We start from the raw sequence: 27,424 nt of genomic DNA, 5'->3' as shown, positions 1-27,424 counted from the left end.
TTATTTGATTGCAATTTAAAAAGCTTTTTTTTTAAACTTAACTAATACTAGGTTTATCGACTAAAATATGTATTATTAATTTTTAGATGTTATTGTTTTCTTTTGTTTAGTTTTTTCAATTGACAAATTTTTTGGTAATCATTTCTTAGTTATTATAATTGATCAAATTTTTTTCCTAAAAACGTAACATTCATTCAAAGCTTTAAGAAGTATCTTTTTTATACATTAATTTTTGTAGAAGTTTTATTTACTTTTTTAGTACTTGTTTTAGAACCACTTTAGTTCGTTTGAACCTTTTGAGTTTGAACATTGATTTTGATTTTAGCATGATATTATAAACTTATTAAATGTTTTGTATTTTGATCAAACACAATTAAGTTATTACCTTTTTTTACAACTCTAATCAACTTATTATTTGCACAAACTATTTTTTTATGCACAACTAAATATATTTTTTATCAGAATCAAAATCAAATAAGTTTTTTGTTCCAAGTTTTTTGCACAGATCTTTTTTATTAATTGTAAACAAAAGTTTTTATGACATGCATTATTATAATTAGCATTTTAGAAGTAAACTAAACAAACTTGTTTTAATTCAACAGAGAAATTAACTTTTACACTTTTTATACAAACTACAATACAAAACAAATGGGCAAGTTAGACGTGTCACAATTGAGGTACATGACTTCAGAGGACTTCAGAGCCCTGACGGCCGTCGAAATCGGAATGAAAAACCACGAGACCGTCCCCGTGGACTTGTTAGCCAGTTTGGCCAACTTCAACCACGGTGGCGCCTGGAAAGTGGTCAAGGAACTGTCACGTCACAGGTTGCTGGCTTACGAGAAGTCCAATTCGTCCGCTCACGTTGGTTACAGATTGACCAATAAGGGGTTAGTATTTTGTTGTTGACCAATAATGGGTTAGTGTTTTGTTGTTGACCAATAAGGGGTTAGTACTTTGTTGTTGACCAATAAGGGGTTAGTGTTTTGTTGTTGACCAATAAGGGATTAGTACTTTGTTGTTGACCAATAAGGGGTTAGTGTTTTGTTGTTGACCAATAAGGGGTTAGTACTTTGTTGTTGACCAATAAGGGGTTAGTGTTTTGTTGTTGACCAATAAGGGATTAGTACTTTGTTGTTGACCAATAAGGGGTTAGTGTTTTGTTGTTGACCAATAAGGGATTAGTACTTTGTTGTTGACCAATAAGGGGTTAGTATTTTGTTGTTCACCAATAAGGGGTTAGTATTTTGTTGTTGACCAATAAGGGGTTAGTGTTTTGTTCTTGACCAATAAGGGGTTAGTATTTTTTGTTTATTGAAAATGTGTTTTGGAAATCAGTCATACCAAAATGTTAATATTTTATAACAATAATGTTTTTGTTGTAAAGCATTTTCTGTCAAGATCTAAATTCCTTTTAAGTTGATGCTCTAGCCATTGCTTTCTAATGTACTTTTAGTTTTGTTATTGAAATCCATCCCACATAAATGACAGTTGCAACTTCTTAAAAACCTCTCTCTAGTTTTCTATTAAAATACAAAATATTACTTTTAAAATTGGTTTTTCTTTTGGTTCCAAATATCTTGTATAACGTAGTTTCGTTCAAAATAGTAAGTATGAGTAAATAACAAGTATAAAATTTATATATCTACAGAAAATTGAGCAAAAAAATTTGAAATTTTCATCAATCTCAGCTTTATTTACTACAAAATTAGATTGAAATACAATTTTTATTCACAGATACGACTACCAGGCGTTGCACGTTCTTACGAGGCGCGAGTCAATAGAAGCTTTCGGCAACCAGATTGGAGTTGGTAAGGAATCAGATATCTACACTGTTACCGATGCTGAAAGAAACCAGTATGCTTTGAAAATTCACAGGTAACTAAAAAAATCAGACTTTATAAAGTATATATAAACTGTTTAGTTGACCACTAGTTTTAATTTAAAAAACCACATGTGAATTAAAAAAAAATAATAATAATCTGTTGTTTTAAGTTTGAAGATTTAGATAAGAAATTGCTGGTAGTTAATATTAATTTTTAAGAAATAAGCTTTTCAAAAAGCACAAATATCAAATTTTAAATCCTTTAAACGGATGTGTTGAAATAAATTTTGCTAATATTTTTTATGTTACCTAATTGGTTAGTGATCTAATATTGCACAGGACATTTCCTTTTAAGTACGCGCTTTAGAAACAGCAAACTCTTGTGTTTTAAAGTTATTTTTCTTAAGAGAACCTTTCTGCCTGAGTTTCATACTTTTGTTCAAAAGCTCCCCTAACAACTGAACATTTTATTTATAAATTTTTTGCACCAGATTGGGTCGCACGTCGTTCCGTTCGATCAAAAACAAGAGGGACTACCACTTGAGGCGCAACATACCCAACTGGTTGTACCTGTCAAGGATCGCAGCCACCAAAGAGTTCGCCTTCATGACCTGTCTCCATGACAACCAGTTTCCGGTCCCCAAACCCGTCGATTGCAACCGGCACATGGTTGTCATGGAGCTCATCGATGGATACCCCCTCCATCAGGTTTGGTTTTATTGTTTGTTTTTATAAATATTTTTTATTTTAGTATTTTCAATTTGTTATTGTTAATATTTTCAGCAGGATTGCTAAAAAACTTGAAAACTTGGAATTTTTAAGAATTTTTACATTTTAAGTAGAAAAATTTGATTTAACAAAAAGAATATACCATATAGATTAATAATGTTTGTCATTATCAAAAAATGTTTACTGAAAAACACATTCAAAGTATCTTTACAGTATCTTTTCAACGTAGTTATACTATTTAAAACAGTTTTTTACCTTAAACTTAACTTTAAACTAAGAATAGACAAAAAAGTATGTACTTTTTAAAAACCTGGAAAAAATTTGGCAACTCTGTTCAGGTTTTTGAATATTTTCTAAAGTTCTGCCTAGTTTTTATGTATTAGTAATATTATATTTAAAAAATTCTTTTATAAAACAATGTTTTAATCTGTTAGAGTCTTCAATAATAATAAATGCCTAAACCAAATTAATCTTTGAATTAAAACTCTACTAAAATAACAAATTAAATATAACTGAAGAATTCTAGTAGGGTAAAATATTGTTTTATAACAAAGTTCTTTGATTTATACACTTTTGAGCTCACAAATTTTACAATAAACATGTTATTGAAAAAAAATCAAAACTTGAAAGAGTAAGTTACGATACGTCTGTAACAATTAATAAGAAAATATTAAAACACTGGAAAAACCTAGAATTAATACAGATTGATAAATATAAAAATCAAAGATATTGTATTCATTAGGTAAGTGAATTAGGAGTGAGTATGTGATGTAATAATGGTTTAGAAATAAATATGTAAAATAAGTAAAATCAAAGAAGCGAATTATGAGATGTACCTGATGTAATAATAGTTTAAAAATTATAAAACATATATAAATAAAATAAAATCAGCTCAATGAGTTAGGAGATAAATCTGAGATAACAGTGGTTTACAAATAAATAAATTTGTTTAAAAAATAAAATAATTATCAGGTCAATGAATTAGGAGATGAATCTGAGATATTAATGGTTTACAAATAAATAAATATTTATAAAAATTAAAATATCCACCAGGTTAACGAGTTAGGAAATGAAGCCGAGATAACAATGGTTTACAAATAAATAAATATGTATAAAAATTAAAATATCCACCAGGTAAACGAATTAGGAAATGAAGACGAGATTACATTGGTATACAAATAAATAAATATGTATAAAAATTAAAATATCCACCAGGTAAACGAATTAGGAAATGAAGCCGAGATTACAATGGTTTACAAATAAATAAATATGTATTAAAGTTAAAATATCCACCAGGTTAACGAATTAGGAAATGAAGCCGAGATTACAATGGTTTACAAATAAATAAATATGTATTAAAGTTAAAATATCCACCAGGTAAACGAATTAGGAAATGAAGCCGAGATTACAATGGTTTACAAATAAATAAATATGTATTAAAGTTAAAATATCCACCAGGTTAACGAATTAGGAAATGAAGCCGAGATTACATTGGTTTACAAATAAATAAATATGTATTAAAGTTAAAATATCCACCAGGTTAACGAATTAGGAAATGAAGACGAGATTACAATGGTTTACAAACAAATAAATTAATATGTATAAAAATTAAAATATCCACCAGGTTAACGAATTAGGAAATGAAGCCGAGATTACAATGGTTTACAAATAAATAAATATGTATTAAAATTAAAATATCCACCAGGTAAACGAATTAGGAAATGAATCTGAGATATTAATGGTATACAAATAAATAAATATGTATTAAAGTTAAAATATCCACCAGGTAAACGAATTAGGAAATGAAGACGAGATTACAATGGTTTACAAACAAATAAATTAATATGTATAAAAATTAAAATATCCACCAGGTTAACGAATTAGGAAATGAAGCCGAGATTACATTGGTTTACAAATAAATAAATATGTATTAAAGTTAAAATATCCACCAGGTTAACGAATTAGGAAATGAAGCCGAGATTACATTGGTTTACAATGACCTCATGAACCTGATATTGAGACTTGCTTGCAACGGACTGATCCACGGAGACTTCAATGAGTTTAACTTGTTGATTAACGATGACAACAAGATAACGTTGATCGATTTCCCACAAATGATGTCCATTTCACACACCAATGCAAAGTTTGTTGATTAGTAAACTATTTTAATTATTCATCTTTGAATTTTCTACAAGTGATGTGCATATCACACATTAATGCTATATTTATTTATTTTTAATTATACAGTTTATTACACTTCGGTCGAATCATACAAATTATGTTAATATCTTAGACAAATAATAAGTTTGTTTTAATTGTTATTTACAGATTTTGTCATCATCAAAAGTTTTTTTATTAAAAAACACATTTAAAGTAGCTTTACAATATGTTTTCAATATTTTTATAATATTTTACACAGTTTCTTACCTTAAATTTAACTTAGAACTAAAAATATACCCAAAAGTGTGTACTTTTAAAAACTTGGAGGAAATTTTGAAAACCTGGAAAAAACTTGTCAAAACATTTAGCAACCCTGGTAACTTATATTTATAATTATGTTTATTACACATTGATCGAATCATACAAATTATGTTAATGTCTTACACTAATTATAAGTTTGTTTTAATTCTAAACTGTTATACTTTTCCTTATTTCATATGTAATAATTTAGTTTCATTTTTAAACACCAAAGATAAGTTTATTAAGTTATAGTATTTATATATAACTGTCATTTTATCATGTTTATGTATTTTAAAATATCATCTCAAACACTTTTTATTTTTTTTCAAAAGTTTTTCAGTTTATGATGAACACGTAAAAGTTTTTGGACTTTTTATGTCAACAATTTTCATATCACTTTGTGTGTTTTATAATTTTTATATATTAAGTATTAGTGTTTTTTTAATAATAAAGGTTTTTCAAAGAATAAAGAAAAAAGAAAATAATCTAATAAAAATTTCAAATGTTTTGACTTTAGAGAACTGCTTTTAAATATTTAAAGATTAAAAGTTAATTTTTTATACAACAAAAAAAAATATTTTAGATAAGGTGTAATGTTTTTTTTATAAAAATAGCTCTAAGTTTAAATATGTAATCCATAATAGTAAAATATGTTGTTTAAAATTTAGACAGTAAAACTTTGTTTGTACTTTTAATACTATAGTTTTAAAACTAATCTACTTATTAATAAAGTTTTTTTTATTGGTTTTCAAAAATGTTTTATTACGCTAACAAGGGGTTGTTTACACACAGTTTTATTATGTTGTTATGCCCTCAATTATTAAGTGCTTTTAACTGTTAAGTAGTTTCTCCTAAATATTCATTAAACGAATAATTGTTAAAATTGTATTAAGCGTATTTTTACTTGAACACTTGTATATAAAAATATAAAGCTTATAATAAATAAGTTGCTACCTTTTTAATCAGAGATGCCGTCATTTAACATTTTTATAATAAATTTACTTTAAGTATAAACAACTGATCTAAGAGGAAAGCAAAGTATGTTTAATATATTCTATTATTTAAAAAAGAGTTTTGTAATATAAGGAGTTTGTTTACTTTTTTATTTATTTTAAAAACTAACTTATAAAGACCAAATATCGACCAAAGCAAACTTTGTAAAACTAATTTTTAAACGTATGTAAAATTATTTGAGCTAAATTTTAAAATTTTTAAGTTTAAGGTAAGTTTTTCATTAAAAAAAAATTTATTATTTAAATTTACACATAGTGATATTTCCTAATTTTTTATTTAACTTAAAAGCATAGTCATGTAAGTTAAAAACATACTATTTTTGAGACTTTCAAAGTAAATTTAAATTTAACAACAGTTCATTCATTAATTTAGCTTTCTTCAAAGTTTATTTAAAGTTATTTTAAAACTAAAGTAAATTGAAGTAAAAGTTGCAAGTATTGTTTTTTTGTTCGATTATTCAATTCTGCGTTATTAATAAACCACTATGAAACCACATTTAAAAGACTTACTTTAAAACTTAAAAAAAACACATGTTTCTATTAAAAATGATAATTTTGTTCATTATTGTATTTATTTTGTTTTAAACATATTTTATTTAAACGAAGTAGGTGTTTGAAAAATGATTAATAATATTTTAAGATACATTATTCGCCTTCAGACATTAAAAATATATAGTTTCAATAATTATTAAAACACACTCACATTACTATTAGTTTTCACATTGTACTGAAATGAATGACTAATTTAAACAGAAAATCTCAACAAACATATCTCAAAAGATGTTACTAATATTATTTAATATTTTTTTTTTATTCCATCAGGTTCTACTTCGATCGAGATGTAACAGGAGTTAAGGATTTCTTTCAAAAGAAATATGATTTTGTGTCAAATGAACCAGTTCCTGACTTCGATAAAGACGTCGAAAGGACTGGATTTCTTGATAAGTTAGTATTTTTAATAAATGTAGTACAAGAAATCAATGACACGTTTCTTAATAAACTTTTTGTTTTTCATAATAACAGTATATAGACATGTATATCACTTTAAATACTCCTTATTAATTTTTTATAATGACTTAAAAAACAGGCTTCTCAATTTCTCTGATTCAAATTAAAATAAAATAATTAATTGAAAATTTAAGAATTGAAATTCTTGAAAGATTAGTATTTCATGTATAAATTAATTAAACAAGTAGGTTTAGAAATATTAGTTAATAAAATATATAAGCTGAGATTTACATAAATTAAATAAATATGTTCATAAGTATTAGTTTTTACTTACTACGCACAATTACCCGACACTAACACCGATCAAAACCTGATTTAATTCAGTCACAGACAAAAATATTCAGCCCTTATAAAACGATTAAAACTGTTTACAGGGAGCTTTCTGCCACCGGGTGGAAGAACTACATGAAAAATTTGAAGATGGAGAAACATCACGAAGACGAGATCAAAATGTTCGAAGAAGATGATGATCTTTGTGATAAGATGAAAGAAGACTGCAACGTTGAAGACAATTCTGATGGAGAAGATTCTGATGGTTTGTTTAATTTTTATTTTTATATAGTTGTACTTGTTTTTGAAGAATTGAAAGGATTTTGCAACGTGGAAGACAATTCTGATGGAGAAGATTCTGAAGATGGTTTGTTGTTTTTTTTATAATTGTATAATCATTATTTATTTGTGATAAAATTAATGATGAATGAAGTGTTAAAGTAGTCGATAATTTTGAAGGTGTTTTGTTGAATTACAGTCACCTCTCACGCAGTTACGCACAGCAAAAGTGCGTAAGTAAACGGGAGAAAGTAACTAAACGAGGGATAGCAAATGTGCCTGCCATATATTTTCTTTAATGAGTTTTATCATATACAGTATGGTGACTTTCCCACTTTTTTGTTTATAAACACAGTTTTGATTCAAATTGTACATGTGTGTAAGGTTTTTAAGTAAAAATTTTTATTGTGTGTACAATTTTTTTTACTTTGTTCCTTGCAAACCTAAGATTAAACTTCTCTTACATGGTATTAGAGAAAGACTGTTTAATAGGTTCTTTATGGAAGTCACAAGCTAAAAATCTAAATTCTCAATTTTACTAGATATCCATCTCATCTAAACTTTGAAAAATATTTGCTTGAAGTTTTGTTGAAATGTTCCTTTCAAAATTGTTTCAAAAAAACCCAAAATACTGTACAAACAATAAAATTACAATTTTTAAAAAATTTCAAACTATTTTTTAAAATTCTAAAATGCGTAAGTAAACGAGAGTGCGTAGATTCGCGAGATGTGACTGTATTTAATTTTATATACATCTTATGTAAGTTAAAAAATTTTAATTAATTTAATGTCGGAGATAATTTTAGTAGAGATTCTGATGATTTATTGAAATTTTTGTGTTTGTAGTTATTGAAGAGCATCTTACTAGTTAAGGTAAGTTTATTGGAACATTGTTATGCATAATATACTTCTGTGGTGTAGTTAGAAAACAAATATTTTTATAAAATAAATGCAAAATCAAATACAAAAACTGTTATTCAAAAATATGTGAACTATTGTGTAATATCTTTAATGTGTTTTTTATTTTTGTTGTACATGTTTTTTTGAAAAGTCCCAAACGAATTACCATGCAATGAAGTTACCTTTTTACTTTCTTTTACCATTCATAGCATTTTATAAATGAAATAACATCTCAAAACAAAAAAGACTTCAAAGCTATTTGTTCTATGGGTATATAATTTTCATAGAACAAAAAAAAGCATTCAATATATTAATAACTAATAACATAAAAAGTTTTTCAGCTGAACGATACTTTTAAGCCTAAAATCAGTATTAGAAAGATTTCAAGAATATTTTTTTGTAGTTTTTTTAATTTGAGATCTTGAAAAAGCTAATTGTCTTGAGTTGTAATTGTCTCCAAAAGTTTATATTTATTGCATTCAAGGACTATTTTTTTCTACACTAAACAATTGGTTTCCGTTATTTTTTCAACTAATGAAGTTTAAAGCAAGAAAACTAGACAATTTTTTTGAAATGAAAATTTTTATTGAGAAGTTTTGTAACTTAAATATTAGTTTCAGTTTTTGAATTTTTTTCTTTAGTTTGAATCAAATTAGGTAAAGGGACTGTTATAAATATAGTGTTTTAAAATAAATTAAAAATAAAAGTTATAGCATTGTAAATTGTAAAAAAAAACAATCTAATAAAATTCTCATGTATTATAAGGTTTGTTTTATAAAGATTAAATATTAATGACTATGTAGTTCTTTTAATGTTAAATTATTTATAAATTAATTAAGTTTATGTACAAGTGCAGGAAATGTTTTAAAACTCTAGTCGTTCACTTTTATTTAAATATTAAACATTTAAACTTTTTTTTTAACACTATGCTCAGTTTAAATATTCAAATAAAAATAATTTTTTATTTCAATTAAATTTTACAGTATACTGAATATATTTTAATGTGAAATTGTTTATACTTTTTAAGTTGTTGGTAAGTAACTGTTAGCTTTATTTTATCAATAAAAATTAACCTCCTATTTTTAACCTGACATAATTAAAAAATAATTCAATGTATACAAGTTATTAAAAACTTGTTTTATAATGGTCAAAATTTGTATATAAAATAAATCAAAAAAATAATAAAGAATAGCTTTTTTAAATCTAGAACTGTATCTGTTTCTTTAAGTAAAAAAATAACTTATGAAAAATTAATTCTAATATAGCATTATAAAGTGAATTGCCTTGTACTTACTTTGTTTTTTAACAAAACAAAGTTACCAGTTTTATATGGTAGTTTTACATGTGTGTTTTAAATATGAATATGATTTAACAACGTTGTTCCAACATAACGATATTTATATACTGTAAGAACTTGCTCAATATAAATTGACTTAAGTTTTTGTTATAAAGACTTATTTAATTGTCAAACTTAGTACTTTTCATACAATACAATTAACGTTATAGAAATTATTTTTTTAGTTGCTTAACCCACCTCATAAAGTATATTTAAAATCAGTAATTACTAAGCGTTTTTAAATACTGGAGAGTTTAAATAACAATCATTGTGTATTGTTTGTAATATATTATATACTTAAAAGAGGTATGCTTATTCTTGATTAATTGTCATCTTAGTATAGTATTTTAATACACTTTTTAAAAATACAAAAGGTTTAATGTAATAAATATTAATATGGTATACTTGAATTCAAATAAGTTGACTTTACTTTTGCCCTTTAAAAAAATTTTGGGATAACTTTTTACTTTAAATTTCTGATATATAATTCACAAATCTTTGTTTGTCATTAACCCCAAAAACACATAAATTTTTAAGTTTATAATTTGCAATTAATACGAATTATAGGTAAAATTTCTCTAAATAATTTCGATGTTTGTTAAAGTCAGGAATACCAAAAAACCTTGAATCCTGGAACTTGACAATTTTTGCTTAAAAAATCTGGAATTTGAAATTAAAATATGGAATTTTGAACACAAATCACTAAAAATCTGGAATTTAAAAAAAAATTACATGTTAAGTAGTGAAATTTTGGTTTGACACAAAAATTTTATTGTATAGCTAAAAATATTTTGCCATTGTCAAAGTTCTTTTTTATTAAAAAACATATTTAAATTAGCTTTACAGTATCTTTTCAATGTTGTTATACCACTTAGCACAGTTTTAATTAAGATTAAAAATAGACCCAAAAAGGTGATCAATATTTAGCATATTTTATCTTATCAACTTTTTCCTCCCAGAATGTCACTCTTATAAATATATTAATGTTTACTAAATATAATTTTTAATCTCCAGCCTTTAGTAACACTCAGAAGTTCTAAAAGTTTCAACAATTAATTAAAATAGTTTAGTAACGAATTGAGCAAACAAAAAAGTAAAAAAAAATTACAATTTATCTCAGAATGTCAATCTCTATCAGATGAAGAATTGTTAAATTAAATAATAAACCAAAAAATATAACTAAATTAATTACAACTTTTAAAACCTTTAAGTTTACAGTATTTTCCATTTAAGTTTTCATTTTACTTCATCTTTGTTTTTTTAAATCTAGCTGGCATATTTGATAATATTTTACTAAATTTTTCTCCCAGAATGTCTCTGTCAGACTCTTCAGAAGAAGTTTAAATCTTTAATGGGACATATTTTAAACACTTGAAAATTTAAAAATGGATTAAAAAACCTCCAAAAAGAGATTGTAATGAACTGAAATTGTAATTAATAAAAAACTTGTAACTAATAAAAAACAGCCAATTAATATTGGCTGGAATTAACACTTGAACTAGAGAAATTGTACAATTTTTGATCTCTTCCCAGAATGACTAAAAGTAGAATTTACTTGATTGAATAACAAAAATTAATAAAATCTTTCCATAAACAATAATTTCCACCCAGAATGCCCATCCCTATCCGACTCATCCGAAGAAGAAGAAGACCCAGAAGAAAAGCAGCGCAAAGAGGAAAAGGAAGAAGAGAAGCGGCGCAAAGAGGAAGCGGAGGAAGAGAAGCGGATGAAGCGGCAGGTGAACAAGCACGTCAACAAGCAGAAGAAGGAGCAGAAGCGGAGGAGGTTGAAGAAGGGGGAGGCGGCGCTGCACAACAGGCAGAAGAGGTTATTGAAGGGAGACATCAAGGGAAGCCTCAAGTACGGCTTCTGATTGGTTGACAGCGAAAATGGGGGATGCTGATTGGTTGATCAGTACTATAGGTTATTTTATATAGGAATTTTTAATTAGTGAGTAATTTTAGGCTATTTTGAAGAATGATTTATTAAGATGATTTATTATAAAAGTTTTAAGTTTTTAAAAACATTATTATCACTCACATAATTTTAGTGTTTATACAATTATATAGGTTTTTATGTAAACAACTTATTTTATTTTTTATCGAAGACAGTAGTTTTAGGACTATTTTTAGTGCTATTTAATAAAACCTATTTATTTTTTCAATAAAAACATGTTTTAATTGTTCAGGCATTATTTATAAGGTGTATTTAAGTATTTAACTTGAAAATGCTTTGCATACTGCTTTTTTACAACTTTAAATTTATACTCTTATATCTGACTAGTGACCATTATAAAAGTAGTTATAGAATAGTTTTCAACTAAAGTTTAAAACATATTTTTTTATGTTATAACAATAAAGTTGTAAAATAAGTTAAAATTACTTATAGTTAAATGTAAATTTGATTTAAAAACATATCCATTAAAATTGGAGCTTTCTTAAATATAGGGTAGTAAAGCTTATACTTTTGCACCTAATTCGGGAAAGTTAAACTTGTCACAAAATAAGTTTAACAAAAATTTGAATTACAACAGCTACAACACAAAAGCTCTGTTTATAACAATTCTGCAATAGAGTACTAAATAACTTAGAAATGTAAAAACTGGGAAATTTGCAAACATAAAGTTTCCATGAAAAGTTTTGATAAAACTTTTGAGTTAAATTCAAAAAAATTTTTTAAATTTTAAGTACAATATATTACTGTATTATAAGTACATTAGTACAATATATCATATTAGTATTATAAGTTAAAGTTCTGATATTTTGTATCCAAAACGTTAGATTGCTTAATTTCTTTTATATGTCAATATCTCAATCTAGTTTAAGTTCTAGTACAAGAGTTAATTATAACTTTGAACTCTTTTATAAAAACAGTAAGCATTAAAAACAACCATTTATAAACATTTTTTTATTAACATGTAAATGTGTTGAACATTTTCAAATTAAGATAAATTTTCATATTTCTACTAGTTTCATATTTGGTATTTTTTCCGGTTGTCTGTTCAGCTATCTAAAGTTTATTGAATTTGTTTTATAAGTTAAAACACTCATCTAATTCGACTTTTTTTTTTCTAAAAATTATCACAAAAACTAATTTTTCACAAAAAGAAAAGAAAACCTATTGTAATCTTACTTAATTACTGAAAAATCATAATTACAGTCTTTAATTTAATTTATTTCAGCTAACATACATGTTTCAAAAAATAGATCAAGTAGATTGAGACACACTTAAAAAATTATTACTGAAAATATATATATATTCAGTTTTAAAAATTATAATCGAAGGAAGCATGTCTTACAGCATAAATTGAATTTGTGTTGTAACATACTGTTTAAATTTTTTAAGGCTTTTGATGAGTATTATTTATCTTTTCTTAAAAATTGCTTAAAGAGTTATTAGGACTTACAATCTTTTAAGTTATGGATACTATTTTGTTCTGTGAAACATAATTTAAGACTTGTATTTTCTAAGAATTATTACCATTTAAGAAGAGAAATTGTTTTCTATAAATTTATTAGGTGAGTTAAGTAAACCCGTTCAACATGAAAATACATGACTTTACTTTTATTAGGTTAAAAATATTTTTGCTTTTGTTATAAGTTTTACTAATCAAAATCGACTCTACACTTAAAATTTGTTCACGGTTTCGACTTGTTTTAAAAAAATATTTTTTGTAAATAAAAAACTGACAATAGCTTTTTATTTAAGGTTTGCAAGAATTAACTTAAACGAAAGTTTTTGTTTGTCTATTGCAGTGATTCTTAAGCCTTGTTTTGTAAATTCGAAATAAAATTCCCTTGTTTTGTGGGGTAAACTTTCTTTATTTTAAGTTATGTAAATTTTTTTTTTTTGTTGTTTAGTGTTTTAAAGTTAAACAAATTCATTCGATTTTACAACGAGCTTAAAGTTCAAAACATCTTTTTATTCCTCAAATTTAAACAATATTTTGTGTATTGGTGATAAACTTGGTAATTACCTTCCAAATAGGAGTAAATTTGCTAACAACGTTTTAAAAAGGGGCAAAACATGAAAAAATGTTGATAACCACTGGTCTGTAGATAATATTATAGTCTCAATTAAAAATACTTTTCTGGTTTTGAAAGTTAACCACTATTTGACTTAATTTAAGTTGTAGTGATTTTTTTGCAAAAATGTATTAAAAAAGATATGAATTTAATTTTTACTTAATGACTTTTTTTTTTATAATTAATAAATTAGAAAGTTTTTACATCTTTTTATTTTTTTCAGGATTGGTTTTGAATTTTAAGCGTTAAATAAAACCTTTAAATAGCCTCGCGCCAAATAGCATAACCTGAATTGAAATTGATTTTTTAAATTTGCTGTTAATAATTCGATTAAAGTCTTTCTGATAACTGACTCATAATACAAACTCAAAACCTATAATTTTATAGTAGCAGGTTAAAGTGTTAAAATATCTTTGTTGTCTTTTTTATGAGCTTCACTAGATTGTTTTTAATAAAGAATTAAGAACTCAGTAGATCAGTAAATACTTTAACAAGAGCTCTCGAGAAATAAACTAGGAACAACTGGTTATTAATTTAAATATTTTAATGAAAAAGTTTACTAAACTAGTAAGTTCTTTTCAAAATTTATAACAAAAAATCTTTTTGTATAGAAGACAACCTGGTCAAGAGTAAAAAAATAAAATTTTACTTAACTACTTTATTACTGAACAAATTTAGTTTTTAACTGGGATTAGTGATTTATAAAATAAAGTTTGAACTCAACAAGAAAGTCAAAGATAAAAATTAACTAGACTATTTTGGTATTAAAATGTGTGCTAAAATCACATATTGAGCCGTAAATATATTTATGTTTAATTACCGGTTGTTAAGTTTATAGACATCTTAGTTAACCTCAATAACTGAAGCTTCAATAGTTTTAGATATGATAGTTGAAAATTTTTTTTATATTTAAAAAACTGTTAGCAATGTAAAACATTTCATCAACTTTTTAGACTGCATTGTTTTATAGCAATCTATAAACAAGACTATTTCTACAGAAATAAAAATTAAAACAAATTAGAACTTCCTATTACTATTTAACTATCAATATGTATTTTGATTTCAAAAATTGTTGTTTTATAAAAGTTTTTTTTTTTATTTATTTAAGTATCGAAAAGCATAAAACATATATACTTAATACTGAGAGTTTATATAAAAATAAAGAAGTTTATTCAAGTGGATATGGCATATAAAAATATTTTACTAGTGGTTTTTATTGTTTTCAAACTTTTTAAGAAGTACGTAGTTGAAATCTTGAAAGCATTTTATAAAAATGTTTATGTATAAGCTACTGCTTAATGTAAAGTCTAAAAGTTTCTATAACTGTTATATTTATTTCATAATTAGTTAAATGGTAGACTAGGAGTTATAAACTAACAACACAAGCAAGATAAGTTCATTATTTTTATATAATTCAGATATTATAACACAACAAAAAGTTATTTTCAAGCTAAAATAAAACAATACATAGAGTACTACTTAAAAGAAAATATTTTTTTTTATAAAAAAATGTAACAAATAGTATTTTGTTAAACGGAAACAATCTAAAGAACAGAAAAAGTAAAAGCTCTGAAATGTCTCATATTTATTTTTTTTAGGCACCACGAATGGGGAAATTTTGATAGAACTTCACTGTTTACTCTTCACGCAGATTGTATCTTTGTCTTTTATTCCAAGCTTTAAAAATTAACTTATATTCAAATAACATTAACTAGTGAACTTCTACGTTATTAAAACAACTATATATATATAAACAAACCCCTTAGTATTATAAAAGAAAAATACAAACTAAATCTTTAAAGTTGTTAATGTTTGTATATTAACTTGTAGAAAACTCGCTTTGTAATCAGTTTCTATAAGTTTTTCACTGAACACAATTTTTTTTTACCATCCACATAAGTGAATGTTGAATTTATAGTAAACTATTTTAGTTCGCTTCAAAACTATATAGATAATACTTTATGATGAAAAAGTTTTAAGGTGTTTTACTAACTGCAAAAATTCGCTTAGAAGTTAAGTACTAATGATACTTACGCTGTCTGGCAAGTCAAGTTCTTGGATGGTCCATCTTTCGTACATGAAGCTTACGTCTTGCATTGATAAGTGCTAAAAATTTTAATAACATAAGAAAGAAATATATAAAAACACAAAAATACTAAAAGTTAGTAGTTGTACATGCTAAGCTGAGTAAAATATTGGAAGATAAGTATTTTACTACAAATCTGACTATAAAAATGTATATACAGTTTAGATAAATAAACTTTATTACTAAGTTTTATGTTTTTTTTTACTGAAATGTTTTGTTATGAGTTTTCAATTTTCAACAAAAGCGAGATAATTTTTTGTAAAATTTATTTTATTAATATACTTAGATTTACCTTTTCTTGGCAATATACTTTCATTAATTTACCAAGGTATACATAGCAACGCTTAATTCTAACTGGAAACACAGAGTTGTCCTGTATTAAAATTTATTTATTAAGTGGAAAATTTTAAACTGCTTGTAAATAGAATGAGAAAACTAATTTTTTAATTTATCTTTTTAATTCATGTAGAAAGATAGAATTATAGTTTTTCTATATTAAACATAGTAAAAGTATAGTTAAAATCACTAATGAAACTACTACTTACTTATATTGTTTTTAAGAAAACTACAGTTATTTTTATAAGCGAAATATTGCATTGTTTTACTATATTGTAAAAGCATGAAAACCAGTAGATTAGAAAACATTTAAAATTAAACAATTACTAAACCCTAATATTAAATTATTATGGTTTAGCTCAAAAAATAAGTAAAAAAACTAAATAATAAAGCACAAAGTGTATTATTATAATCCCTTAAAAAAATAGAAACTCACTAAACCAATGACTCTCAAAAAAATCATATCATCTGTCGAATTCATTACTTTCTGAAAAAAATTAAGAAAAACTAAACATATTTTTCTAATAATTAAGTTTGCTATTATAATTCTGAGTGTTCTAGGCGAAAAAATCCAATCAGTTAAAATAATATAAAGACTATAATTTATTTATTAAGTTAGTTTTTTTTTTATTTGCTGCAATTTTTTTTTATTTGCTGCAATTTTTTTTGATTTCAGTATTTAAAAAAATTTAATTGTAAACCATTTTACTTTTTTTTTAATAGTTATGTAAATTTAAAATTACTTTTACTATTATGTTATATTGTAGTACTAAGTATGTTAAATAGTAAAAGACATCAGATTTAAAAACATTTGAAAGTTAAAGATCAAATTAAAACTTTAAGATTTTATGCTTTCTTTAACCTTATCAATTTATGAGAAAACTAAATAACAAACAAGTATATATAAATCTAGGTTAGCATATACTTACTATACTTATATAAACGAAATTCAACCAGTTAATTTTATTTGAAACTTGGTATTAACAAACTTTTAAGATTATGCTTTGATCCTCTTTTTTAATGTAGTTATTTGATAAAAACAATAAACATCAGTAAAAAAAGTGTAACTCTTAGTTCAAACTATTTCTTTTAACTTGTCAACTACTACTTTGAGATGGTGTTTCAATAAGTTTAAAAAGTAATTAATTGTAAAGTATGATATTAACTGCTATACCTTATAAATGAATAGGAATTGGACATACCTTGGGTTCGGGTATCCATTTTTCGGTAACAGCTACGTCATTTTGAAACAACCTTCTCAATTGATAACCCATAAGGATGAAATTAATATTTAATAAAAAGCTTAAGCATTTAAATTTAAAACATTACAAAAAATTTTATAACACTTTTTAAAAAAATTACTAACCAATGACATTTTAAAATTTTAAAAGCGTAACAAGTTGAAAAAATTTTAAGCATTTAACTACATAAATTGTCTAAAAACCTGTTGCTTTTTAAAGTTTCACTTTTAAGGCATCTCCAGTTTTGTAAAAATACATTAAATGTTATCTAAAAACTTTTGTTTTACAATTACATAAAGTACTTTTAGAATTTACTTTAACACATTTTTGATAACTTCAAAATCAAAAATTAGTTTTTATAGCTCTGAAAAGTAATTTTGTTTCTTAACTTTTCAATTATATAAACTTTGTTGAACAATAGTCCTCCATTAACTTGGCAAGAGTAGTGTTACGATTTAATTTAGAATTTTCTTTGTTGCTATCCTGTTTAACATTATTTATTTAGGGGAGAGTTAATTTATTTTTACTTATTTACGGGTTAAAAACTACTTTTTTTAAATGAAGATATTATTAGTATTGCATAATAGTTAGTTAATGGAAAAATGGCTAAGACAGTTATAAAGTTAACTGATATAAATATTAGTTAATACGAATTTTTTAAACTGAAACATATTCTTAATGTTTACGTTGCAGCTTAGTTATTAAAATAAGAACTACTTAAATTATTATACTATTTAAACAAATTCGGAAAAAATTTAATATCTTGTCCGGGACAAGACAATAAACTGTATCAATAATGGACTATAACCGAAAGGTCTTTTGTAAACCATTTACTAAATGAGTGCATTTTAGATTTTCAATAAAAAACTATGTTATTTAAAAGGTATATTTTTTAAACTTACTAAACCAATGAAATTCACACGAGTTTTACCACCATATGCACTTTTGGCTTTCTAAAAAAATAATAAATAAGGTTGAATCATAAAACTAAAAATATAAAGTTTATGTATCGACTGCGAGATCAAATCAAGTGAACAAATTTAAAATTAATTATAAAAAACTAACATTTCTTTTCTTCTTTCTACCACCAGACATTTTTATTGAAGAAAACCTGAAAACTAAACAGTGCTGACAAATGTATATATACTACTTAAATTAAGTTTCGAGACTAGAATATTTATTTTTGAGTAAACAATAAAATAAAATTATAGAAAAGATTAAACAACAATGTTAGTATTGTTGGAACCAAAGGAGTTTTAATTGTATTTATTAAAAGTTTTTTTTTTGTAAACTCTTTTCTTTGAATCTCTGCCTTGCATTCAATAATTTATAAAATGAACTCACAATAAAGATTTTATTGGTGTTGAATCTAACAATTTCATTTGAACCTAGTTAAACTATGAAATACCTCAATCAAAAATTTGCTAATATTTAAGAATTCGCGAAGGTAAAAAAAAAGTAAATGCTGTAGTCTAAATTCCAAGTAGATAAAATGTATTTGAAAATCTTTAGAAATTAAATTTGTAAATTAAGTGCAATTCACTTGTAACTCCTTTGTGTTTGAACTTTTAGATTTATTTAGAATTTGAAGTTGAAAAGTTGAATTTTAAGTAAATAAATAACTGATTACAATATGAAATTTTACAACAAAGTAACTTTTACACATAACATCTATACTCCTTGTTTTTAATGAGAATTTATGTTTATAACTTAAAAGGCTGACTCTATCTAAGTATCTTGTCTAAATAACTTTACAAAAAGTTGACTGTATTTAATCTAAAACGTTGACTTAATTAAAAAACCCAACTAATTTTAAAAAACTCTTTTATTGATTAAAAGAACAATATTAAAAGAAATCAAATCGTAGAAAGCAATCTAATAATTTTTTAAACATTAATAGTAATAAAGCAGTTAAATGTATTTCACAAACTAATTTATTACATTAGTAGTAATTTTTGGTCGTATTGGGTTTTTTATACCAATATGAATTTTCTATATCAAAACAAAAGCTTACAATAAAGTCAGAAAAGGATTAAAATTTGTTTTATATTCGTGTTTAGTTTATTAAATGAGTTTTGATAAAAAGAAACTTAATTATTCTGGCGATAACAAATTAAACAGTATTATTCTGCTATTCATTTTTATGCTATAACCATTTTTGAACCATAAATATAAAGTTTACATTTTTAATTAAAAAACAGTTTTGTTAAGGTTAAAAACATAACAGAAAATTGTAATAATAGATATTACTTAAAAAATATTTGTGATCTATTAATAAAAAAACAAAGTCAAAATACTTAAGCAGTGTTTGTGCTTTTTCATAAATAATGTAAAGTTTTATAACAATTAGTAGAACAGAACTACATATACGAAAGGTTTTGGACCAAATACTTTGAACGTCTTTTTGTCGTTCAATAAACTATACAAATATTATACTAAAAAATTTATTAGAATAGTTATTTAGATTAGTGTGGGCAAAGTACGGCCCTCGGACTAGGTCCGGCCCGCCTACAGAAATCTCCGACCGCTGTGTGACTTTTAGCTTGAGAATATATTGTGCAAATCCAATAAATTTGAAATTTTAATGTTAAATATTTTGAAATGCTCTCTAAGTTTGATTTTTATTACATAGCAGTGTTTATTATATGACTATTTCATTTAGATGTTGCTATTAATGAGTCTTTCAGTTTTTATAGTAGAACTTTTCAAAAATAACTTGTTTGCAAATGATTTTTTTCGTTATTCTGGCCCGACTAATAAAGAGTTTTCCACCTCTAATTTAATCAACAAAGTTTTTATTACTAGTTTATATTGATTAATTTAATTTATTTCAAAGTTTTTTTTACTAGTTTATATTGATTAGTTTTATTTCCACTACAAAAAAATACTGAAAAAATAAATCCCAAATCAAATTCTACGTCATAAAAACATTAAAATTTTTGTTGATAATTTTTTACACAAAAATTGACTTTGTCGGAATCTGGTCCTAATGTAAGTTTATTTATTTTTTATGTATAATAAATTTAGTGATAATAAATATTTATTTTTAATAAAACTGATACTTTGCGATGCAGTTTAGCAACTTTGATAGTATAAAAGAGTCATCTTAATAACAGTCGTCCAAAAAGCTCAAAAAAAAATACTTCAACTAAGGCCTCGAATAGTTTTTAACTGTTTCAGTAAACAATCGTAAAACATAGCTTTGATCAATATTAAATAAAATTAAAATATTAAATTCAGCAAGTACTAAAACTAATTACTTGTATAAACAAATTAAAACAACTAGAGTAATAGTCAAATTTAAACTTCATTTATTTGAACGTTTGACTACAACAAGGTGCTTATGTAATAAAAGTTTATTTGATAATTCTAAGAATAAATTTACCAAATTAAAAATATGAACTTTTTTTAGCAAGTAAGATGGCACCAACAAAAAAGAAGGTAACAAAAAAATCTACCGCCCAGGAATCGAGCTCCTCAGATGGATCTTCGAACGATGGAATCGAACACGCAGATTTCAGAAACTACTCTTACAAGGTTTCTTTTTAGTATTTTATTGACTAATTTCAGTTATGTCTTTTGATTTATTGAAGTTTTAAAAGTTTCGAAAACTACTTGTACAACTTTAGAACTTTAATTTTCCTAAAAAGTTGTTGTAGCTTGATTTTAAATTGAAAACTTTCAACTACTAGTTTATAACTAATAACAAAACAAAAAAAAGCATTTGACACATGACTTTTTTTTTAATAAATAAATTATTTTTCATTGACAATAAATAATAAAACAAGTTTTTTACCTTTTAAATATCAATGTTTAAAGTAATTGTTATATAGTTTAAAAAAAACACATTCTAATAATAGCGCAAACATAATTAGATTAATTTCACTTGGGAATTAATATGTTTTTTCAACAATTTTTTTTATTACTAAATTTTCTAAATTGGTATAGCTTATTTTTAACCAAATAACTTTAAAATGGTTTTCACTTTACTAGTAGGAATAAATTTCAAATTCTCTTACACTCCGTTTCTAAATAAAATTTTAAGTGCCTAAAATTTTCAACTTTTACTTGAGTAAGAAATATTTCTTTTTCTATGCTTGTTTTGTAAATCTTGTAAATAGATTAAACTAAGTATTTTGAGAAATGTAAAGCAGTAAAAAGGTAAGAAAAACATATTTTTCACAAAATCAACTTTAAGAGTTTTTTTTTTAACTCTAAAAGTTAAAGCAAAGCTGGCACGCTTACACAAAACAACCCAATTGGTTTAGGTTGAAAAAAACAATAATTAATTTTTATAAGTCATAAAAGGTTGTTTTTATTTCAAATTGCATAAAAATCTGTTTTTTTTTCAAATTTACTTAAAAATTTCTCAAAACTTTTACTTTTCAAAAAATCTCTTAATAAGATAGGTATATTTCTAAATTTTCCCTGCTTAAATTAATTCTTTATGCAAACATTAAAAACAGCTTAACAAAAAATTTTTAACTTATAAACGCACAAAAATATTGAGGTTTTATCAGAATTAATGAAAAAAAATCCAAACCCTCTAAAAGCTTTAGTTGTTCAGTAAAAAATGTTTTAACTTTTTTATAACAGCACAAAAATCTCAATGGTTTAAAAACTGATAAAACTTCAAACGTTACAATACCCCAAAACCATCAAAAATTAACAAAAACCTTTCAATTTACAACCACACAAAAGGGACTTTGAGTTTAAAACTCCAAAAAAAAAATGAATAAAAACCCTACAAACCTCAAAAGCTAAAACAAAGTCCCCACAGTATTTAGAATTTGTTTTTAAATAACTACTCAAAAGCCAAAAGGCTTAAAAAAAATAACAAAAAAAAAACAAAACCAAAATAAAAATTTAAACAAAAAAAGAAAAAAAAAAGATGCGAAAACTCCCTAAAGAGGTGCTCGGCGAAACTCAACCTGACACGGGCTACAAGCATTAAAAAATTAACAGCACCCTAAAAACCCCTAAAAAATACCCAAAACCTTAAAAAACTGAAACAAAAAACCCCTATTTTTTCTAACAGAACTCAGGGCTAGCTCGGAAAATTTTCTCCAAAACTCGGAAAGCTTTGTACAACATTTTAAAACGATAGCAATACTAAAAAAGCTGACCACATCAAAAGATTTATAAGGACTAATGAATAAAACCCAAAACCCAAAACTGAAGCAAAAACCCCCTAAACAGGTGCTGCGTGAGATCTACTCCGACACGGGCATCACGAAGAAAGCGATGGACATGCTGAACGTCCTCGTCAACTACATGTTCACCCTGGTGGCCACCGAGGCCAAGAAGCAGATGCAGTCCAGCGACAGGTCGGTCATGACGGCCAACGACATTGCCAGGGCCGCCCAAAAGGTGCTGCCCGGGGAGCTGCAGAAGCACGCCATGGCGGAGGGCACGAAGGCGGTGGCGAAGTTCAAGAACTTCTACTACGACTGAGTTTTGTGTCAGGGGATTTTTGTGTGTTTTGTACGTGGATTAAGTAAATAAGCTAAAGAGCCGTTTGAAACTGAAAGAAATAAATTTTTAAAAACGAATTTATTGTTTAGACATGTGTATTCTTTTTATTTTGAAAGTTCTAAAAATTTTACAACAAATGAATTTTAAAAATATTGTGTATGTTATTTGGATATTTCTATTAATTTAAATAGCTTGATTGATCGAAATTTAGTTTTTTTTATTTTACAACTTAAAGTAGCTGATTAAATACTTAAACAGTTTCAATTTAAGTAAGTTTAACAATTTTCATTGTAGAAGAAACTTTTTATTAATTTCCTAGATATAAATAAACTTAAAATCTTTTACTACTTAGTAGCGACTGATAGACTGTATTTTTTTGAATAGGTTTTTTAAATTTTCAATTGTTTTAATAATGCAGATGAAGTTTGGCATTCAAAAATAGTGCTTATACTAATTTATCAGTACTTTAATTTTAATTGAAAACGAAAAAAGCTACTTTACAATAGTTAAATACTGAACTTTATTAAAAAATATTTGTGTTTAAGTAGTTATAGCTTCCGCTTGTAAGCAGTTCGTGAGGTTTATTTAAACTTAAGCTACACGTTTATCTTTGCTTAATATTAATTTAGTACTACATCACTAATTTTTCATACATATTTTTTATATGCCATATAAATGTATTTTGAAATTTGGTTGTTCAGGACTGTATATTGTAGTTGAAGTTATTAAACTTCTAGCTAGATCACTGCATTTTGATCATGATAACTTGTTATACATTGTTGTATGTTTTTATGATAAAAGAATATAAAAAGATTTTTGGTAGAACAGATTAACGATAAAATTGATTGTAATTTCATTTCGAACTTCGTGGAACTGTGTTATTAATTTAACATACCCAATAACTTTTTTATTTATATTAATTTAAGCACTTTTTGAAATTTTGTTATTTTATTCCTACAAACTCGTTTCCTCTTGGTTTTATGTAAAAAAAATTAACAACTAATATTAATAAAAGTTTTTAAACTATCCGTGTTAACTCCTGAGGTCGAAAACTAAAAGCTAATAATTAAAACTATGCACAATAGTTGTTGCAAAAATAAGGCAACAAAATCAAAGTCATGGATTTTCGGTCAAAGTAAAAAAATTCTATTCTAAATTCTATAAGTGCGGTATGAGCTGAACAAAATTTAAAATCTGTAAAACAGCTAATGAGGACAAAACATTTTACCTTAAGTAAAGTATTTAAATTTAAAGTAAAAGTAATACAAACTCTTTGTAAAATATAGTGATAACAGCCAGATGTATAAGATTATACTATATTTAAATTAAAAGATAAGAACTAATAAAAAAACAAAGTATATACTGCAAAACTTTTCAAACGTCAAAAAATGTTCATCTAGCATTTAAGTCAAAAGTAGTTAAAATAATCAATATAAGTTTAAAAATAGTTTAAAAGTTTCACCGAAAAGCTCAAAACAATTGTAATAAGAAAAAATAACAAAAAAATAAAAAAAAGTTTTAAAAAAATTTTTCAAACAACTTATGAAATAAGTTACAAACTTCATATATATTATTTATATTATTCAAAAAACTTATTATATAACCACAATATTTTATAGGACATAACTATTTTTATTTATTTTTCAAACAACCGCATCTTTCAGCATCTGCTTGTACTTATCCATGGCAACGCCGCCGTACAAAATCAGCGGACCGTGAAAATGCTCGTGTTTCTCCCCCGTCCTGTTCCAGATCAGGTGGCCCCTGGAAAAGTTTCCCCCCGTCTCCACGCACACCTCCAACCCTTCCGGGTTCAACCCGACACTCTGGTCCAACGCAATCGCCATGGCGTAGCTGTCACATATGACCTGGTTGTCCGTCTTGACCACTTCCTTGTAAAATTTAATGAGCGGTTTCAGGACCATCAGGGCGAACTCCTGCTTGTGGGTTTTCCCCTGACTCGAAGCTTGCAGCCAGTCGTTTAACACCCAACTTTTTGGTAAGGAGTTGTTTACAGTCAGTTCGAAGTCGATCAAATGGCACTTGCAGGTTTCAACTTTGGTGAATTCCCTCAATGTGGTGAACGCCGCTTCCGGGTCCACGTAGAAATTGTACTCGGCCGCTGGGGTTATGTTGCCCACCCCGTTTCGGGTTCCCCCCATAATGAAAATGTTTTCCACCCTTTTGGGCAGCTCGGGGTCCAACCTTAGAGCGACAGCGATGTTGGTCAGCGGCCCCGTTGCTATGACGTCCAGTTTACCGGGAAATTCCCTAGACAGGTCAACAATGGCCTGGCTGGCGTGCTTCCCCTCGACTAAAACCAGATCGTCGTTCCTCCTTGCGGGTTCCATGTCCGGGCAATCCCCTAAACCGTCCTTGCCGAAAATGGAGTCTGTGTCGTAAACGGACAATGGGACCAGCGGGTCCTTGCAACCCGCGAAAAGGGGAATTTTTTTCTCCAGCCCAAAAAGTTTCAGCATCCGCAGGTTGTTGTGGACGACGTTGTCCAATGGCGTGTTGCCGCTTACGCACGTGACCCCGATTACGTTGACTTTCCCCTCCAAGTGATGACGTAACAGCATCATGAGGGCGATGGCGTCATCGCCGCCCGTGTCACAGTCCATTATGACGTTTCTTACTTGTGACGTCATGATTTATTTTCTTGTGTGTATTTACGAGTATATTAAATTTGTCTGGTTATGTTATTTGTAACAATTTAAATATGTTATATATAAAGAAAAATAGAACGTAAATGAGCATAGACTATTTATTTATTTTATTATTGGAGCTGTTTTTTTTTCTTTATTTTGATCTCTCGTAGTTACTTTAAACTTATCAGTTTACTTTTTTAACGTTTTGAAACAAACACAAGAAAAAAAACATTGAAGTATTCTAAATAAACTAAATATAAGAGAATTGTTTTTATTATCTAACTCAAATTTTAGACTAGACTTATTAGTGTATTTATCTGATTACACTTTTTTATAAAAAGAAAAACTGACAGCGAAGTAAAACAACATATAATACATTAACGGTAAATTATTTTTGACATAATTATTTGTGTGTATTTTAATTTTCCTTAACTATTTAGATTTTTAAGTTAAATTTGTGTTGAACTGCATATTATCCTTGTATTGAGTTGATAAGCTATCTTAAACTTATAGAAGCTAAACAATGTCTTTTTTTATGAACAATTGTTTTTGATTTTTAAGCAGTAAAAAGGAGTATTATTTAAATAATTGTAAGTATTTGAGATGTTAACTTGTTTTTCATATTTCTTCTCACATATCTAACCTAATTTGTCAAGTAAAACCAAAGAGCTTAAAAAAGTTCTATGTTCAGAACATTAGAGTTTCTCTCTTAAGCAAAAACTCTAAAAACTAAAAAAACTTTTTTTAACACACAAATTAGATGCTAACTATATTAGTCTTGGACAAAAGACTTAAATTTATTTTAAACTATTGAAAACAAATTTTTGTTTTGTAAAAAAATTGAGATATTTTATAGATTAATCTAACAAAATTTATTGGTAGATAAAATGTGTTGATCTTAGTGAAATTCCGACGAAGGTTTTAAAACCGTTAGTATGTTGAAATCCGTTAGTAATCTTAAAAATAAGCGCAATAAAATAATAAAACTTTATAATTCATCTAAGATGACTTGATGAAGACACTGTAATTAGTTGAACTTATTTGAGTTACAAACTATTATAAGTATTTAACCAACTTAGAGTTAAAATTCTCACTATTTCAAGCATAATATGAAAAATTTGTTTTCTACAATTTAATGTTTGCTCGATTTTTTTTCATAACATACCACAAAATAAGCTTTTAGTAAACTTTATTATTGTGCATAAACTTAATAAATATGTTATGCATTGCAACTTTAATTTTTGCATAAGCTAATATACAAAATAAACAAACAAGTTTAAACAAACTGCATAGCACACGTTAAAAACTAAAAACTATAGATCTTTTTTTTAAACTTGTGTTTATTATTTTTTAAGTTTACTTAACAGCTAAGCACTAGTTAATAACTTTGATTAGTAGTAATAAATACAAAAAACAAGACTAAACGTTTTTATAATAAATGTTATCAATATTAATTATACATAACATGACTTTTTGACGTAGAAACACGTTTTTAAAAAAAATTATCATCAAGTTTATATTAGTCAATACTTGAGAAAAAAAACTTTGATTAATATGTTTTTCTCATTAAATAAGTTTACACTGTAATTGTTTTTAGTGAGTTTGTTACACATTAGGTTAAGTTAAAATAATCGAAACAAATTAAAATAAAACAAGTTTATACTTATTATAAAAAATAACTTAAATGTTTAAACTTTAATGAACATATAAAGTTAAAAAACAAAGAAACTTGTTTAAAAAAGTTGTCATCAAATTAATATTAGTCATTTATTGAGAAAAAAAAGTAGTT

The 27,424-nt window shown here is 25.7% G+C and overlaps 3 protein-coding genes across 4 annotated transcripts; 2 read left to right on the top strand and 1 right to left on the bottom strand.

Moving 5' to 3' along the window:
• The first annotated feature begins 607 nt into the window (after positions 1 to 607).
• LOC145833892 (uncharacterized) lies at positions 608 to 15,522 on the top strand. Of its 2 annotated transcripts, XR_014369766.1 has the most exons (8): positions 608 to 890; positions 1,738 to 1,878; positions 2,317 to 2,533; positions 4,507 to 4,697; positions 6,850 to 6,972; positions 7,410 to 7,570; positions 11,432 to 11,744; positions 15,445 to 15,522. XR_014369766.1 is itself a non-coding variant. In XM_082941142.1 (7 exons), exons 1-7 carry the CDS (start codon positions 649 to 651, stop codon positions 11,692 to 11,694), a joined length of 1,338 nt encoding a protein of 445 aa, XP_082797268.1. In that variant the 5' UTR covers positions 608 to 648; the 3' UTR covers positions 11,695 to 11,922. The 2 variants fall into 2 exon arrangements, 1 of the variants encoding a protein (XP_082797268.1); XM_082941142.1 differs by lacking the exon at positions 15,445 to 15,522 and having other exon boundaries at positions 11,432 to 11,922.
• A 5,407-nt stretch (positions 15,523 to 20,929) lies between these two features.
• LOC145835087 (uncharacterized) lies at positions 20,930 to 22,963 on the top strand. The gene is made up of 2 exons (XM_082942631.1): positions 20,930 to 21,046; positions 22,709 to 22,963. Exons 1-2 carry the CDS (start codon positions 20,930 to 20,932, stop codon positions 22,961 to 22,963), a joined length of 372 nt encoding a protein of 123 aa, XP_082798757.1.
• A 1,657-nt stretch (positions 22,964 to 24,620) lies between these two features.
• On the bottom strand, positions 24,621 to 25,660 carry LOC145834871 (pyrimidine-specific ribonucleoside hydrolase RihB-like). The gene has a single exon (XM_082942392.1). It carries the CDS (start codon positions 25,633 to 25,635, stop codon positions 24,628 to 24,630), a length of 1,008 nt encoding a protein of 335 aa, XP_082798518.1. The 5' UTR covers positions 25,636 to 25,660; the 3' UTR covers positions 24,621 to 24,627.
• Positions 25,661 to 27,424: the final 1,764 nt, after the last annotated feature.

This window comes from Thalia democratica, chromosome 4 (genome assembly GCF_965202585.1).
Source record: "Thalia democratica chromosome 4, ktThaDemo2.hap1.1, whole genome shotgun sequence".
In the NCBI taxonomy this organism is placed as follows: domain Eukaryota; kingdom Metazoa; phylum Chordata; class Thaliacea; order Salpida; family Salpidae; genus Thalia; species Thalia democratica.
Note: the sequence above shows the minus strand (reverse complement) of the source record. Positions and strands in the feature narration are given on the sequence as shown.